Here is a 13,606-nt window from a genome sequence, read left to right as displayed (position 1 = left end):
TGCCCCGTACCGATACTATTGTCTCTGAGTGGAGTTCGTGCGCCTGGACAATGGAAGTAAATCTCCCCCCTTGGATCCCGCCTCAACCCACCATCTGCCAGCGCGGGACAAAGTCAGATGTTCCCCCAATTCTGAGGGCATTCTTGGGGAATCCTGCTGCCGAGACTCCGCCCTGTCGCCGTGTCCCTCACACACTTTCCCTGACATGATTGACAGCTCTACTTAAGCATGAACAATCCGTATATGATGACACACTTTAATAAAATTCCTCTACTGAAATGCAGGGAGGGGCGCTCTTTAAAATGTGTGTATGTATTGGTTATTCGACTGTCTCATCTCAAAAGAAACTATAATAGCTGCAGGATTTTGTTTCAATTCCTCGTTATAAAACTCATCGACTCAGTTGTATATTGGTTATATATGTGCAGGAAATCTACGCTGCTGACCGTCCCTCTGCAAAACTTAAAGGGAATAACCCAAGAAGAAAACATTAATTTAAGAACTTTGGACTTTACTGCACTTTAATTGCACCAATTAAGATAAATTGCTTATAATGTGTGTGATTAACAGCCAAGCATTTCATTTGAGCTATTAGTCCATCAAGTTGGGAGGTGGCAGAATGAAGACACCATTAGAAACCTTCAAAACCCATGTTTAGTCATCATGAGTCAGTGACAAACAGGTTTCTGATGTCATCACATGTTTGGTTAAATTATGTGATGTTTTCCCCGAACACAACATAGGCATATGGGTTTTAATGCATTGTGTTAATTTTTTTCCCGAAAAAATAAATAATCACAAATAATCTATCATTCCTTTATTTATTTGTTGAGAAACTCAAGCATGGCTGAAAGCTGTGCATTTATGAGAAAAACAGCTTACGTCTATAGAAAATCATCATGGTATCCATGATCATATAAGCAGACGGAGTGGTCTGTCCACTTCAGCCCCACAGGTGCGACGGGCTCGGCCGTGATTATCATCACAACCCGCAGGACTTTCCCGTCTAAATGTGGCTTTTCTAAATTGGTGAAGCGGAGAGTCGGGGCGAAAATGGGGGATTAGTCAAACCACAAACGTCTTTCTAATCAATTTAACCCGCTGAGACGGTCAGCCCGTGTGTTTTAGGGAGGAGGTGAGGGGGGAATCAGTGACTGCTAAACTAAACAATGGGGTATCGTGTGCCGCTCGTCCTCTCAGCATTCCCCCACTCCCATGGGACACCCAGAGCCCCTCTGTGCGGATGGCACTGTGTCCACGGAGGTCAGGAGGGGCGTGGTCGTGTGTGCGCGTGTGTGTGTGTGCGTGTGTGTGTGTGCGTGTGCGTGTGTGCGTGTGCGTGTGTACGCGTGTGTGTGTGTGTGTGCGTGGAGACGCAGCAGCTGGTTCCCGTCCCTCTTCTCCACTGCGCAGAAAACCTCGCTAAGCTAATGCGACCCACCAGGTCTCCCATCGATCGCCATATATTGTTCTCGTTTTTGTTTGTTTGTTTACTTATTAATAAGCATTGGATGCTGATCACCCCCGGGAGGAGTTGGTATCCGTAATTAAGGTTGAGAAACTTTAGCCTCATTTGTTAATATCAAAACCCATCAAACATTTGCATCCATTTCGATATAAGCACTGTTGTGATTTGGCGTTAAATAGTGTTTATTTAAAGAAAATAAAAGTGCGACAGAGGCTTCGTATATATTTATATTTATCTCAGTCTGATCAAATTTGATATTTTTGGTTTTCAGTTGAATTGGATGAATATTAGCAATATAGTTTACCTTTTGAATAACACTCAATCTTTCACCTTCCGTCATTTCTCTTGTTTTGTCACAATTAGTTGTCGTGTATACCCGGTCACATGAAAAGACACCAACACTTCGGGAAGTGTTAACACATTTGTCAGAAAAAGCAGACCGAGCTTCTACATTACATTACAAACAACGAGCTTTGTCTTCTTTCTCAGTAAAGGCCACGCCCGTGAGTCAGCTTGCACAATAGCAAAGTATTAGAACTGGCCCTAATCCAAATGACAAATGTTACAAGTTCCTTTAAACAATAAGATATTATTTAGCACACACCAATGCAAGCGCACTCAGAAGGCATTTTTCAGTCAATATAGTGCACTGCACAATGAAACGTATAATTAACTGGTTGGGTGAACACAACAGTCGTTGGTTGTTTTTAGAGGATGTCTCACCTCCAAGTTATGAAGAGCTGAGCATGAATTCAGTCCACTTAATAATTCATATTGCACGCTGCTTGCAGCAGTAGAAATGCACTGGTGAAACACTGCGCTTCATCATCTGTTTGCTGAACTTTTTACCTTTTTTAAAGCTGATATACCTGTAAATAATTTGTACACAAGCATTTGCTATTGCACTGAAAGATAGCATGGGTTTTATGACTGTCATGATTTGTCATCCCTGTAATAGAAACGTTGCTTTCGTGTTGCATTGCACACCTGCTGACCCGCCAACCACTGAACCGAGGTCAAGTGTGTGCTTCCATTTCATGTGAAGAGGTTTAATGCAAACTGTTGTTGTAAGTTGTTACATTTAGAGATTGTAGATACAACATCAATAAATATATTTTCTGAACAATATTCTCTCAATTGTGTTCTAAGCGATTAACGTGTGCTTTAACTTTTACAAAGTTTAAAGTGCATGTGTTTAAAGCACAGATTCAACTTTATGATGTATCGAGATGTGCATGATACCAGTATAAGTTTACTCTACAAATTGACTGTTTATTTTAAGAACAATTAAGTCCTCAAGATGAACAGAGCAGGACTTAAGTTCATCCAAAACCGCAGGATGATAAAGCTTTAATGACTTATAGGATGTCAGCGCCATCTACTGGTCTGGTTAAGAACATCATCAATCTGGGTCTGCAAACTAAGATGTTGTGATCCTCTGAAGTTGTTGTGTTTTATTAAAAAAATCATTCAGAGAATGTGGTTGATTTGTACAACAGTCATTTATTAGTGTTTCACATATGCATACTGGAAAAACAACAGTGTGCTGTTTATTTGAGTATTATTAGTTGTTAATCTTACAATACATTACAATTTTCAAAAAAGAGGGAAAGACAATTAACTTAATATTTTAAAAGAAAAGTAAAATATGATGTATTAAGTCAGCTAGTTCCGTCACTCTTTTCTTCAACAAAAAGAGTAGACCATGCTTTGATCTTCATATAACACTATAGTCCAGGTATCAGTGCATTAAGAACATATTGAAGAGCAGTCTCCTACTCAGTGAATAGCAAATGCCCTTTGAACACACAGTCCTTGGTCAGACCGTTGCTCCCACTGCTGGCCACCAGATAGACCTTGTCTCCAGTGTCAAGCTTAATGTACGTGTTGCCACTGGCTGAGATGAAACCGCCCTGCAGCGTGTTGAATGAGTGCAGAACCATATATTTGTTACGCATCAGATCCATACTGGGATTCCCCTCGGGCTTCTTTTTGGAGATGGGGCAGTGAAACTGGAATTCATACACACCTGTTTGGGGACATGTAAACATTCCTGTCTTTGTGTTATAGCTGTTCTGTCCATTGTAGAAGACCTTACGGAAGGGTATAGGCCTGCCAGTTTTGAAGTAGTCATTGCCAAGTTGCACAAAGAAAGCTACTTTTCCAGGTCCAGGAGGTCCAGGGGGTCCAGGAGGTCCAGGGGGTCCAGGGGGTCCAGGGGGTCCACTTGGTCCTCTGGGTCCTGTATGAAAAAAAGACATAGTCAAATTATATCAACAGGACCATCCCATTAGAGTATTTTCAAGTAATACTTTTCAAATTAAGTATTTATGGATAAGTTGTAGATTTACCTGGTGGTCCAGGGGGTCCACGAGAGTTTTGTGCTAGAGAGAAAATTAAAAGGAAAATTGGTACATTCAAAATATGCCAATGTTAGAAATGATTGTCTTTGGTGAACTGTGATATCGTCTACTCACCATTCTCCCTCCATGGACTGAGATCGAAGGCACTGATTTTCTCGCACTGGGTGTAACCGGACCCTCGAGGCCGATAAAGGAAGGGTTTTTCCGGTACTTCAGTAATGCCAGTGTTGTCACAGATAATGCGAGCGAGCGAGGTTTCCCTTAGGGAGTTGCCCTGGGCCTCAGTAAATACACCAGTATTCTCCCACCAAAGTCTGAAATTGGACAGTTTGATAATATTTAAAGTCTCAGAATCCCTGAATCTCTATTTAATGGAAAGGTGCAGGTAACACAAATATTTTATATATACTCCACATCTTTAACAGTTATTAGTTATGTAACTTACCGGTCTCCCGTGCGGATCCGCTGGAACTGAGTGGCAATCAGGCAGGCAAACAAAGGTCCCACTCTTCCTCCACGGACAAACGGCTCAGCCACTCCTCCCAGCCACACATCGATGTTGTCAGCTCTCCCATAGAGATTCAGCAGATTATTGGCCAGGTCCTTACTTTTCAGCACTTTTGCCAGCGCTTTATTAGTTCTTGGCTGCGACAGCCCACAGAATTTACGCCATTGGTTGTATCCTAAAAAGGGCATACAGTGTAAATATGTTGACATGTTTTAAGATTGTGGTCTGTAGGTCCTGCAAAATCCTAGATATGTAACTAAAATTGACTCTAGATATAAAAAAATAAATAAGTATGAAGACTAAATAACTACCAGGGAGTCCATGGTCTCTTCCTCTCTGCATGTTGAGGGCAGCCAGATCCAGTGCCAACTCACTGGAGAATTTAAACAGCCTGTCCCTCAGTTCATCCGTCATCATGTGATCCTGTGTGTTCAGCTTGGCCTGACGACCCACTAGGCCCCTGATGAGGGGGTCCAGACCACCTGAGGAACACAAGAGATCATTTAATTGTGGTCATTTGTATTAATTTTCTGTTTAAGGAAAGACTAACAAGTTCAAGACCTTGGTATTACCTTCAAAGACGACCCTCCACGGTGTAAAGAAGGCTTTGTGCAGCAACGGGCTGGGGAAATCAGGGTGATCCTGGTACTGCTCATTAAGACGAAACATGAAAGGCTGAACCATAAGGTGAGCGAATCGGTAGGCAGCTGTGGCAAACACATTGGCGATTGAGGGGTCCACGTTTTCATCATAACCAGGGTAGGTGGACAGATGACTGGCTATGAAGTCTGGACCAACAATGTGAAGTAAGTAGTCTCTGAAAGTGAGAACCTAAAAGACAGAAAATACATTCAGTTGATTGAACACATTGGGTGAAGATATTCCAATATTTCTGTATACCATGCAGCTAAACTTGTTTCTAACCTGCGAATATCCTCCCATGATTTTACGTGCTTCTTGATAGAGTCTCTCTCCGTTCCAGTGAGGATTGAGGTCTGCCAGAGCACGGACCAGGCGGTTGTGCTCACGAAGGAACAGTGTGTGTAAAGCGGTCAGGCCAATGTGCTCATTGGACCGCTCGTCACCTTAAAAGTCAGATAAAATGAGGACAAAAGAACGGTCAGCCCTGTGCAATGCTTGTGATGGACTTAACACGTTTAGTATTGGTTCATCAGTGTTGGTGCACCCACTCACCAGCCACAAAGCAAGGCACCTCCTGTGCCTTACTGTCATTAGTAATGCGGGCTCGGGTGGCACACATGTTGGTAACCATGGTGGAGAAGGGCAGGAGCTCACGGCTGCTGTCAGTGAACTGTGTGTTGACTCTCAGCAGGCCCTTATCTGAGGTGAGGTCTCGTAGGAAAAGAGCTTTGGTGTCCTCTGAACCGTACACCTGACCTACATCAAGGAAAGCCGTGAGACTGTTGATCTGTTGACGGACGGTGCTCGCTCCAAACGTGTGGCCAAAGTTGCCAGAACCACAAGTTGCTGCTGAGCGGAAGAAGGGGATGCAACTCTGAGATTTTTTGCCAAAGCGAGGGTCTTTCTTGGGAATCTGTTGAGATGACAAGAATCAGTTAACATTGTGTGTGTGTGTGTGTGTGTTTGTTTGTGTGTGTGTTTGTGTGCGTGTTTGTTTGGTGTGTGTGTGTGTGTGTGTTTGTGTTGTGTGTGTGTGTGTTTATTTGGTGTGTGCGTGTATGTGTTTGTGTGTGTGTTTGTGTGTGTGAGTGTGTGTGTTTGTTTGTGTGTGTGTGTTTGTGTGTTGGTGTGTGTGTGTGTTTGTTTGGTGTGTGTGTGTGTTGTGTGTGTGTGTGTGTGTGTGTGTGTTTGTTTGGTGTGTGCGTGTATGTGTTTGTGTGTGTGTGTGTTTGTGTGTGTGTGAGTGTGTGTGTTTGTTTGGTGTGTGCGTGTGTATGTGTGTGTGTGTGTCAGGTGTATTCATGTCTTTTCTTGTGTAATGCAGCAAACATTAACCTCGATGGGGAAGCAGGGCTCTGTCCGGTCACAGCTCTGGTCACAGTCAATCCCATTACTGAACGAGCGAATCACAGGAGAGTGAGGAGTGAAGGTCAGGTCATGATCCGTCCACTGGCCGAACATTGTGACCATGTGAGTGTAGAGTGGGTCGCTCTCCACATCAGAGTTTGCTGTACGCAAAATTCTGTTGGACACCTCTCTGACCTGAGAACAGCATGTGGGCAATGAGCACATTGGTGAAAAGGACTTTTTCGACTGCCAGTGTTGTTTTCTCATAGTGAGTGAAGATGATATTCTGAAGTATGTTACCAAGGGAAGAAGATGTTTGTTGATTTTGCGTTTAGGGTCCCAGCCTTTGGGCAGAGAGATTCCATCCTCATACTCATTAGGGAGCCAGCGGGTGAAAGGTGTGTTGGAGGCTCCCCAGCGGGTGTTAAGTCTAGACAAGAAACAAATGAATCCCTTATTATAATGTGTTAATCTTCTCGTTTTTGACAAGAAAAAAGTCTGAATATTTCTTTGTTTTCACACATAGGTGCAGAGCGAGTACCAGTGATTGACAAACCTGCAGTTGTACTCCCATTTTTAACATCTTTATTTCAGATAGGCAAACAGATTAAGTAGTCAATTAGCTGTGGACATATTTGTAACTTCTGTTCTTTTACTTCCCCCATCAATCGTAAAATTGCCTCACCTGTTGTTGCAGACGTTGCTTGCAGTGCGAAATTTATTTAAATTGGGAATAGTCTTGCAAGAAGTGGGACGATGTTTGGGAGAGCAGCCGGTCAGGGAAGCAATGACCTCCAGGTCCTCCTCAGAGATCAGATCTTATTAACAGAGACAAGAAATGAGCAACTCAGCTGCAACTGCTCTTTGCAAGACATTTCTGTGAAGCTGTAAAGGATAAACACCTGTGGCATTGATGGAGCGTTTTTCACGTCTTTCCAAAGACCTCTTGATGAGTTTAATGGTATTATCCATATAGTCAGCAGCACGCACAGCATTACGGGTTTGCCCAACAGGCTGCTTCACCAACCGCAGAATGTCTGACGGACTCACTGCATTCCTCCTCACGCGCTCAACGCTCCTGTATTGTGTGGAGACATCAGATCTATGAGTTATTGCTTCTGGCGCCGTACAACTTCCAGTTGAATGTATTGTACACTTCCATGCTGTGCCTGTGTTCAGTCACAATGTCTTCAATAGCAATTTAATACACCTGTGTTGAACAACTTTATGTTTCAATCAAAGTAGGAAAGAATGTGTTCAGCAGGCTACTCACACTCTCCTGGAGTACTCGTAGGCCGAGTCTACTGTGGCCTTGGCTTCCATCACAGCCCTTTCAATGGCACTCCTGCTCAAATGGGATTCTGAAATCATAAAATACATTTTGTTTCATATACTTTTTTTTTATACTTAATGATGATGTTTTTGGCCAGTGCATTTCTGAGATGATCATTTTTCATCCATGGCACACAGTTACATCATTTTACTAAATATATATTGTCTCACAATAAACCATGAACTCAAATGTTTCAAAAGTTTAATACAAAAATAAGAGATTAAAATGTAGTAGGAATCAACCAAGTAATGAATGCATTTAAAGCTATAGCTATTCTCAGTAAGATGATAGAGGTTTTACTCACCGGCATCCACCTGGCATTGCACGCTCAGGTAAAGAACTGCAGCCAGTAGGCACAGAAAGTGGTTCATCTTTGCAAACAAGACTAATGTTCTCCAGTCGGTAAAGCACAGGTCAAATCACTTAAACTAATAGAATTGTTACAAATTTTGTTCTAAAACAAATATAATCCAATCTAATGCATCTAAATGCCCATAGAATATTTACTGGACATATTAAGTCAAAGTAAAAAGAATGTGGAAGGGTTAAAAATAAAAGTAAAGTAACCTTGGATAAGCACAAAGTTGTGTACTCTTATCTGGAGATGGAGCTCCTTTTATACTCTCAATGGACGTGTGTCATTCACCGTCCTTGTTTGTCAGGAATGTTTCTCAGACAATTACTTTTATATTCATCCTCCAAGTTCCGCATCTGCAGCATAAATCCTGTTGAGCAACTGCATGCCATTTACGGTAAATGAAACAATGAAGAAAACAATCCTCTAGCAAAGTTCCTATATGTCAAGACGCTTATCACGTCGAAGACGTTACCAGCAATAATTAACAACATTATTATTGGTTAATGGCAGAGAGAAGATGATCTCTCAAACATTGACACATTTAGCTTTATAATTTATTGTTTAATTTTTGTTTTTCTTTGTAGATTGGTGAAACAATTGGTGATGATCGATTCTTTTGGGGTTTTCGTCTCACACGCACAACAGTTTCACGTCAGCTTGTCAAAATTCCAATCGTTGTTTCCACTCCAGGAAATTGTTGGCATTTGATGCACTATATATGACATCATCGAGCGTTTCTCGAAAACGCTACCGAGGATAATAGCTGATCAGCTTCTATTATAATGGCTTGCATCATTTTTTTTTTTTTTAAAGACACAAAATATACACAGCAGGATAAAAATGAGAAGAGAAAACATCTTTTAATTGAAATACTCAACAGTAAAAAAAACTGCAGTAAAATTATATATGAAAAGAAAATTCATGTAACTTTATGTAATACAAAAGCTATATTTATAAACATTTGAGAGAGCATATATCGCTCAGCGGCCTAAATGATTACTCTTTCTTTTGTACAGATTGAATATACCTTTTGTATTACAGGTATGTCAAGTGTCAACGAGCTCCTGGAGTGGAAACATCAAAGGAATTTCTTAAAGCTGGCATGCAACTCTTGTGCGTGCGAGTTGAAACACAAACATCGTTCTGCACCAATGCTCAAAACAAAACAAGAAGTAGTGTTTTTGAGAAAAACTTGAGAGCTACTAGCTCAACCACAACACAAGCAGTGTGTGGCAGGGAATCCAGTCTGTCACAAACTACAGGAGAACCACAACAACCACAGACCCCCGAGACAGCCTTAACACCTTCTATGCCAGGTTCGACAGGCTGAATACAGACACACCCACTCTAAATGACTTCAGGCCAGTGGCACTCACACCAGTTGCCATGAAGTGCGTTATGGCTGGATTTCTTCCTTCTTGGTCAATGCTGACTAATCTCTTAACCTGATGCTGTATAAACTTGTTTCTCTCTCTTATCTGACTGCTGGTGAGACGCCACAGGATACTCACACACTGAACCTCATCAAACACCCACAGAACACAGAAAGTTTGGATCAGAGTTCACTTCACATAGATTTATTTGTAACCAACAGTTTCACAAATAAACCTGATTTGGGTCCGGTATTAAAGACAACAACTTTCCTCCACATCTGTCTTTCCCAACTCCCGAACAAACACATTGACGTATTATTATAGCATCGCACTCAATGCAGGTGCAGCCTCCGTCCACTCCCTCATTACATATTATTTCTCGTCACTCAGTTCAACCCCTGCCCCAGTTCAAGCCGGTTACTCTAAGGAATGTGGAGGTTCTTGCTGACGCTATATATGTTGTGGACGCACACAATTTGAAACAATTTTATCCTCTCTCTTCATTAGTCTGTCATTATTTAGGTCCCCTCACTTGCACTTACTTGTATTCTGCCAATAGCTCTACACCACACTCTGCAACACCTGGAAAGCAGCAGAACGTATGCCAGGATCCTTTTCCTGGACTACAGTTCTGCCTTCAATACCATCCGCCCGGGCAAACTGATCGAGAAGCTGACAGACCTTGACGTCCCACCTCCCACCTGCAACTGGATGCTGGACTTCCTGACAGAAAGACCACAGGTGGTGAGAACATGTGTCTGCTGAGCTCACAGTCAGCACAGGATCCCCACAGGGCTGCCGCCTTAGCCCCAAACTCTTCACCCTGTACACTCATGACTGTGTCTCCACACCATCCTCATCAAATACGCGGATGATACCACCATCCTGGGGCTCATCAAGGGGGGGGGGGGGGGGGGGGGGGGGGGGTGGGACGAGTCAGGGTACAGGACCGTGGTAAAGAACATTCTTGTCTACGGAGAGGAGAACGACCTCATCCTCAACACGGACAAGACTAAAGAAATAATACTCGACTTCAGGAAGAATTCCTCCCCCTCCTACAGCCTCTTAACATCAAAGGGACTGAGGTGGAGAGGGCCAACAGCTACAGATTCCTGGGACTGCAGGTGACATCTGACCTGAGCTGGACTCTTCACACCGCAGCCAGAGTGAAAAAAGCCCAGCAAAGGCTTTATTTCATCAGGCTGCTCAGGAAAGCTGGTCTGAACCGTCGCCCTCTCACCCAGGCCTACAGAGGACTGGAAGAGAGCATCCTCACCGCAGGCATCACTGTCTGGTACGGTACCGTCACAGGCAGAGAGGAAGGCTGTGCAAAGAGTCAATAAAGACTGGGGAGAGGATCATAGGGACACAACTTCCTTCCATGGACTCTATATATGTGCAGCGCTGTCGTAAAAGAGCAGAGGGAATCATCAGAGACTCACTCCATCCAGCTCACTCTCTGCTCAGACACAAACAATGCTCATACAACCTGAGACACAGCAGAGCGGACAGCATCATCACTCAAAGAACACGTGTTTTCAACAGCTTTCTTCCCTGCCACTGTCAGACTGATGCAACACAAAACTATTGAAATATGTTTAATAATAACCCAACCACTACCTCACTACACTTGTAAGTGAGGTAGTGTTGGGTAATATGTGAAATATTATTACTTAAAACTAAATAATTTAAAACTGTATCCCAAACTGTACATATTAGCATATTTCTTGTTCTGTACATAGTACCACCTTTTCTGTTTACACTACCACCTTCTGTATAGTGTTTTCTTTATATTTGTTCTTTTTCATTTTTTTCTTATTATAGTGTTATTTCTAAACTGTTGACTCTGAGAGCCCTGTACAAGATTTCCAATGCTTCTGGACTGTTGGTCTATGCACAAATGTCAAATAAAACCTTGAAACTTGAAAGTTGATTTGGTGATCAATCGGTAATTGGCTAATCCAATAGATATTCCATGGATTCCAGTGTCCTTCTCTTATTGGATTCCAAACAAATATGGAATATAGATACCCCTTAGAGTGAAACCTAAAATCATTGTTTTATTTGTTCAAACTAATTCACTTCAATATGTGGCCTGACCAGTTTATGTTCCACAATTATTAAACAACGTGTTCTTTTCTGGGGAAGTCCGGGCTGGTTTTTCCCGTGAGGGCTTTTCAACAAGATCCAAATTTCCAAGCTGTATGCAGGATGTGGGCCTTTTAAATTCTTATCCACAAGGAAGTTCAGTGAAGTGACTTATATACTTAGTACACTTTAAGTACATGACTGTGTATGTGCTAATATGCATGCCGTTAGTTCACTTAAAATATATATTTATTTTATTTTAAGTATATTTTAAATATATTATTAATAGCTTATTAATATATTTATATTGTGCTAATCGTATACCAAAAGAATACTTTTTGTACACTATTAGCACTTTCAAATTGAACCATTTGACATCTCAAATTAATAATTTGTGTGACTTATTAGTGAGCTTGACTAAGGTATGATTGATGGTAAGCCATAATGCTACACCCTCAAGGAGACAGCATTTTAAAACGATTGATAATTATCAATGTGACAGGTAGCACCGGGGAAGTCCGGGCTGTTTTTTCCCCTGAGGGCTTTCTAATACAGTTCTGGCCTTTCTGGCATCGACTATATGGCTCCATTTGATATACTCTAAAACTATTTTAGACTTAAATATCTTTGTGTAGATATTTGTGTACAATCATTTTATATGCGGTTTGATGGCCCATGGCAATTCAATAAGATCCACATTTCCAAGCTGGATGCAGGATGTGGGCCTTTAACATTCTTGTCCACAAGGAAGTTCAGTGAAGTAAGGAACCTTCAATGAATGGTGAAAAAACAAACTGTATCACAATAACTAAATCTACAGAACTGAAGTAGTACAAACGAAGTAATAATATAAAGAAACCACGGTTAATTAGTCAGACACTTATGTATGTTGTCTGTGGTTATAAGGTGTGTTTGAGAAACAATTTGTGGCAATTATCCATATTAACAAATGATTATATCCTTTGAAAATTAAGCAGACACACACCTAACAAATGACAAGAGCGCACAGCTTTTGAACCAGACGACTTTGGCCCAAAGCTGAACCTATTTTAGGACGCCGATTGGCTAAATTGTATATCACTCATTTATATCTTTAATCAGTAATAAGCTAAACTGCTTTTTAGACCCGTCTCTTCTGGGCCAAAATGATTCGGCCCCAGCACAGCGCAGACAGGCGGAGCGGAGGTGCAGGAAGTGCAGGAAAAGCATATATTTTGTGCAGATATCCTATTCTACAAATATTACTAGGTATATTCCATATTTCCAAAACACAAACATTGACAATTTGTATAATTTATACATATTATATAGATTTTTTTGTGGCTCAAGGTGGCCCTCTATTGGCCAACCACCACTGGCTGCAATACACCACATAACACAGAACAATCGCAAACGGGTACAAGTGATAAGTTGCTGTTGCCTGGCTGGCGGCACACAAACAATGCAGAGAGAGAGAGAGAGAGAGAGAGAGAGAGAGAGAGAGAGAGAGAGAGAGAGAGAGAGAGAGAGAGAGAGAGAGAGAGAGAGAGAGAGAGAGAGAGAGAGAGAGAGAGAGGGCTGTCTCAAAGGCGGAGTCTTTATTCTTAAAGAGCACCGGGCCCAGGTGCTTCCAAGTAGGGCTTTCCACGCCTCCAGTTACCTGCTGGGTGCAGGAGACAGTAGACAGGCTACAGAACCGTCACAATGTCAACGTTTACTTTAAATTTCACACCAACGACATTAACAGTGGTCTCCTGGACAAGTGTCCTGTGTTTGTTTGACTCTTCCTGCTCCCCTCCCACCAGCCCTCTGTCGATTATCTTGTTCTTTAAAGTGCGCAGTTGCTCTGATCGTCTAATAATGACGCAGTTGGGTTTTACATTGTAGTCAGTTGAAAGTCTGGAGCATTGGCATCAAACACCGAGGGGCACTGACCAGCCGCTGAGAGTGACACTGGGTTGCATATTCACTCATTTTCGGGGCAGCCATCGTCGTATTATTCCGGCGCTTGTGTCACATGGGAAAAGTTTGTTTAGTTGCAATCTGAAACCTGATCGCTAAATGTTGCCAAATACAACACACTGCACCTTTTAAAGGTCTTCAAAAACCACCAGCATCCAACAATGTGATCAAAACCAAGCATGTTT

At 42.1% G+C, this 13,606-nt stretch overlaps 1 protein-coding gene across 1 annotated transcript; it reads right to left on the bottom strand.

The window, feature by feature from the left end:
• Positions 1–2,951: 2,951 nt before the first annotated feature.
• On the bottom strand, positions 2,952–8,231 carry LOC117736928 (eosinophil peroxidase-like). Its single transcript, XM_034542591.1, has 14 exons — positions 7,966–8,231; positions 7,602–7,689; positions 7,231–7,406; positions 7,014–7,146; positions 6,629–6,758; positions 6,317–6,523; positions 5,534–5,894; positions 5,264–5,424; positions 4,912–5,170; positions 4,651–4,821; positions 4,277–4,514; positions 3,946–4,145; positions 3,820–3,852; positions 2,952–3,710 (listed from the first exon to the last, which is right to left on the bottom strand). The coding sequence occupies exons 1-14, from the start codon at positions 8,030–8,032 to the stop codon at positions 3,244–3,246; spliced, it is 2,691 nt and encodes an 896-aa protein (XP_034398482.1). The 5' UTR covers positions 8,033–8,231; the 3' UTR covers positions 2,952–3,243.
• Between the last annotated feature and the right edge of the window lie 5,375 nt (positions 8,232–13,606).

This window comes from Cyclopterus lumpus, chromosome 9, assembly GCF_009769545.1.
Source record: "Cyclopterus lumpus isolate fCycLum1 chromosome 9, fCycLum1.pri, whole genome shotgun sequence".
Taxonomy (NCBI): domain Eukaryota; kingdom Metazoa; phylum Chordata; class Actinopteri; order Perciformes; family Cyclopteridae; genus Cyclopterus; species Cyclopterus lumpus.
This window is presented reverse-complemented; position numbering and strand designations above follow the sequence as displayed.

Coding starts and splice junctions, on each gene's coding strand:
- LOC117736928 (XM_034542591.1), bottom strand. CDS start 8,032: ATGAACCACTTTCTGTGCCTACTGGCTGCAGTTCTTTACCTGAGCGTG. Junction 7,690..7,965: donor GCAATGCCAGGTGGATGCCG/GTGAGTAAAACC, acceptor TTATGATTTCAG/AATCCCATTTGAGCAGGAGT. Junction 3,853..3,945: donor CAGTCCATGGAGGGAGAATG/GTGAGTAGACGA, acceptor TTTTCTCTCTAG/CACAAAACTCTCGTGGACCC.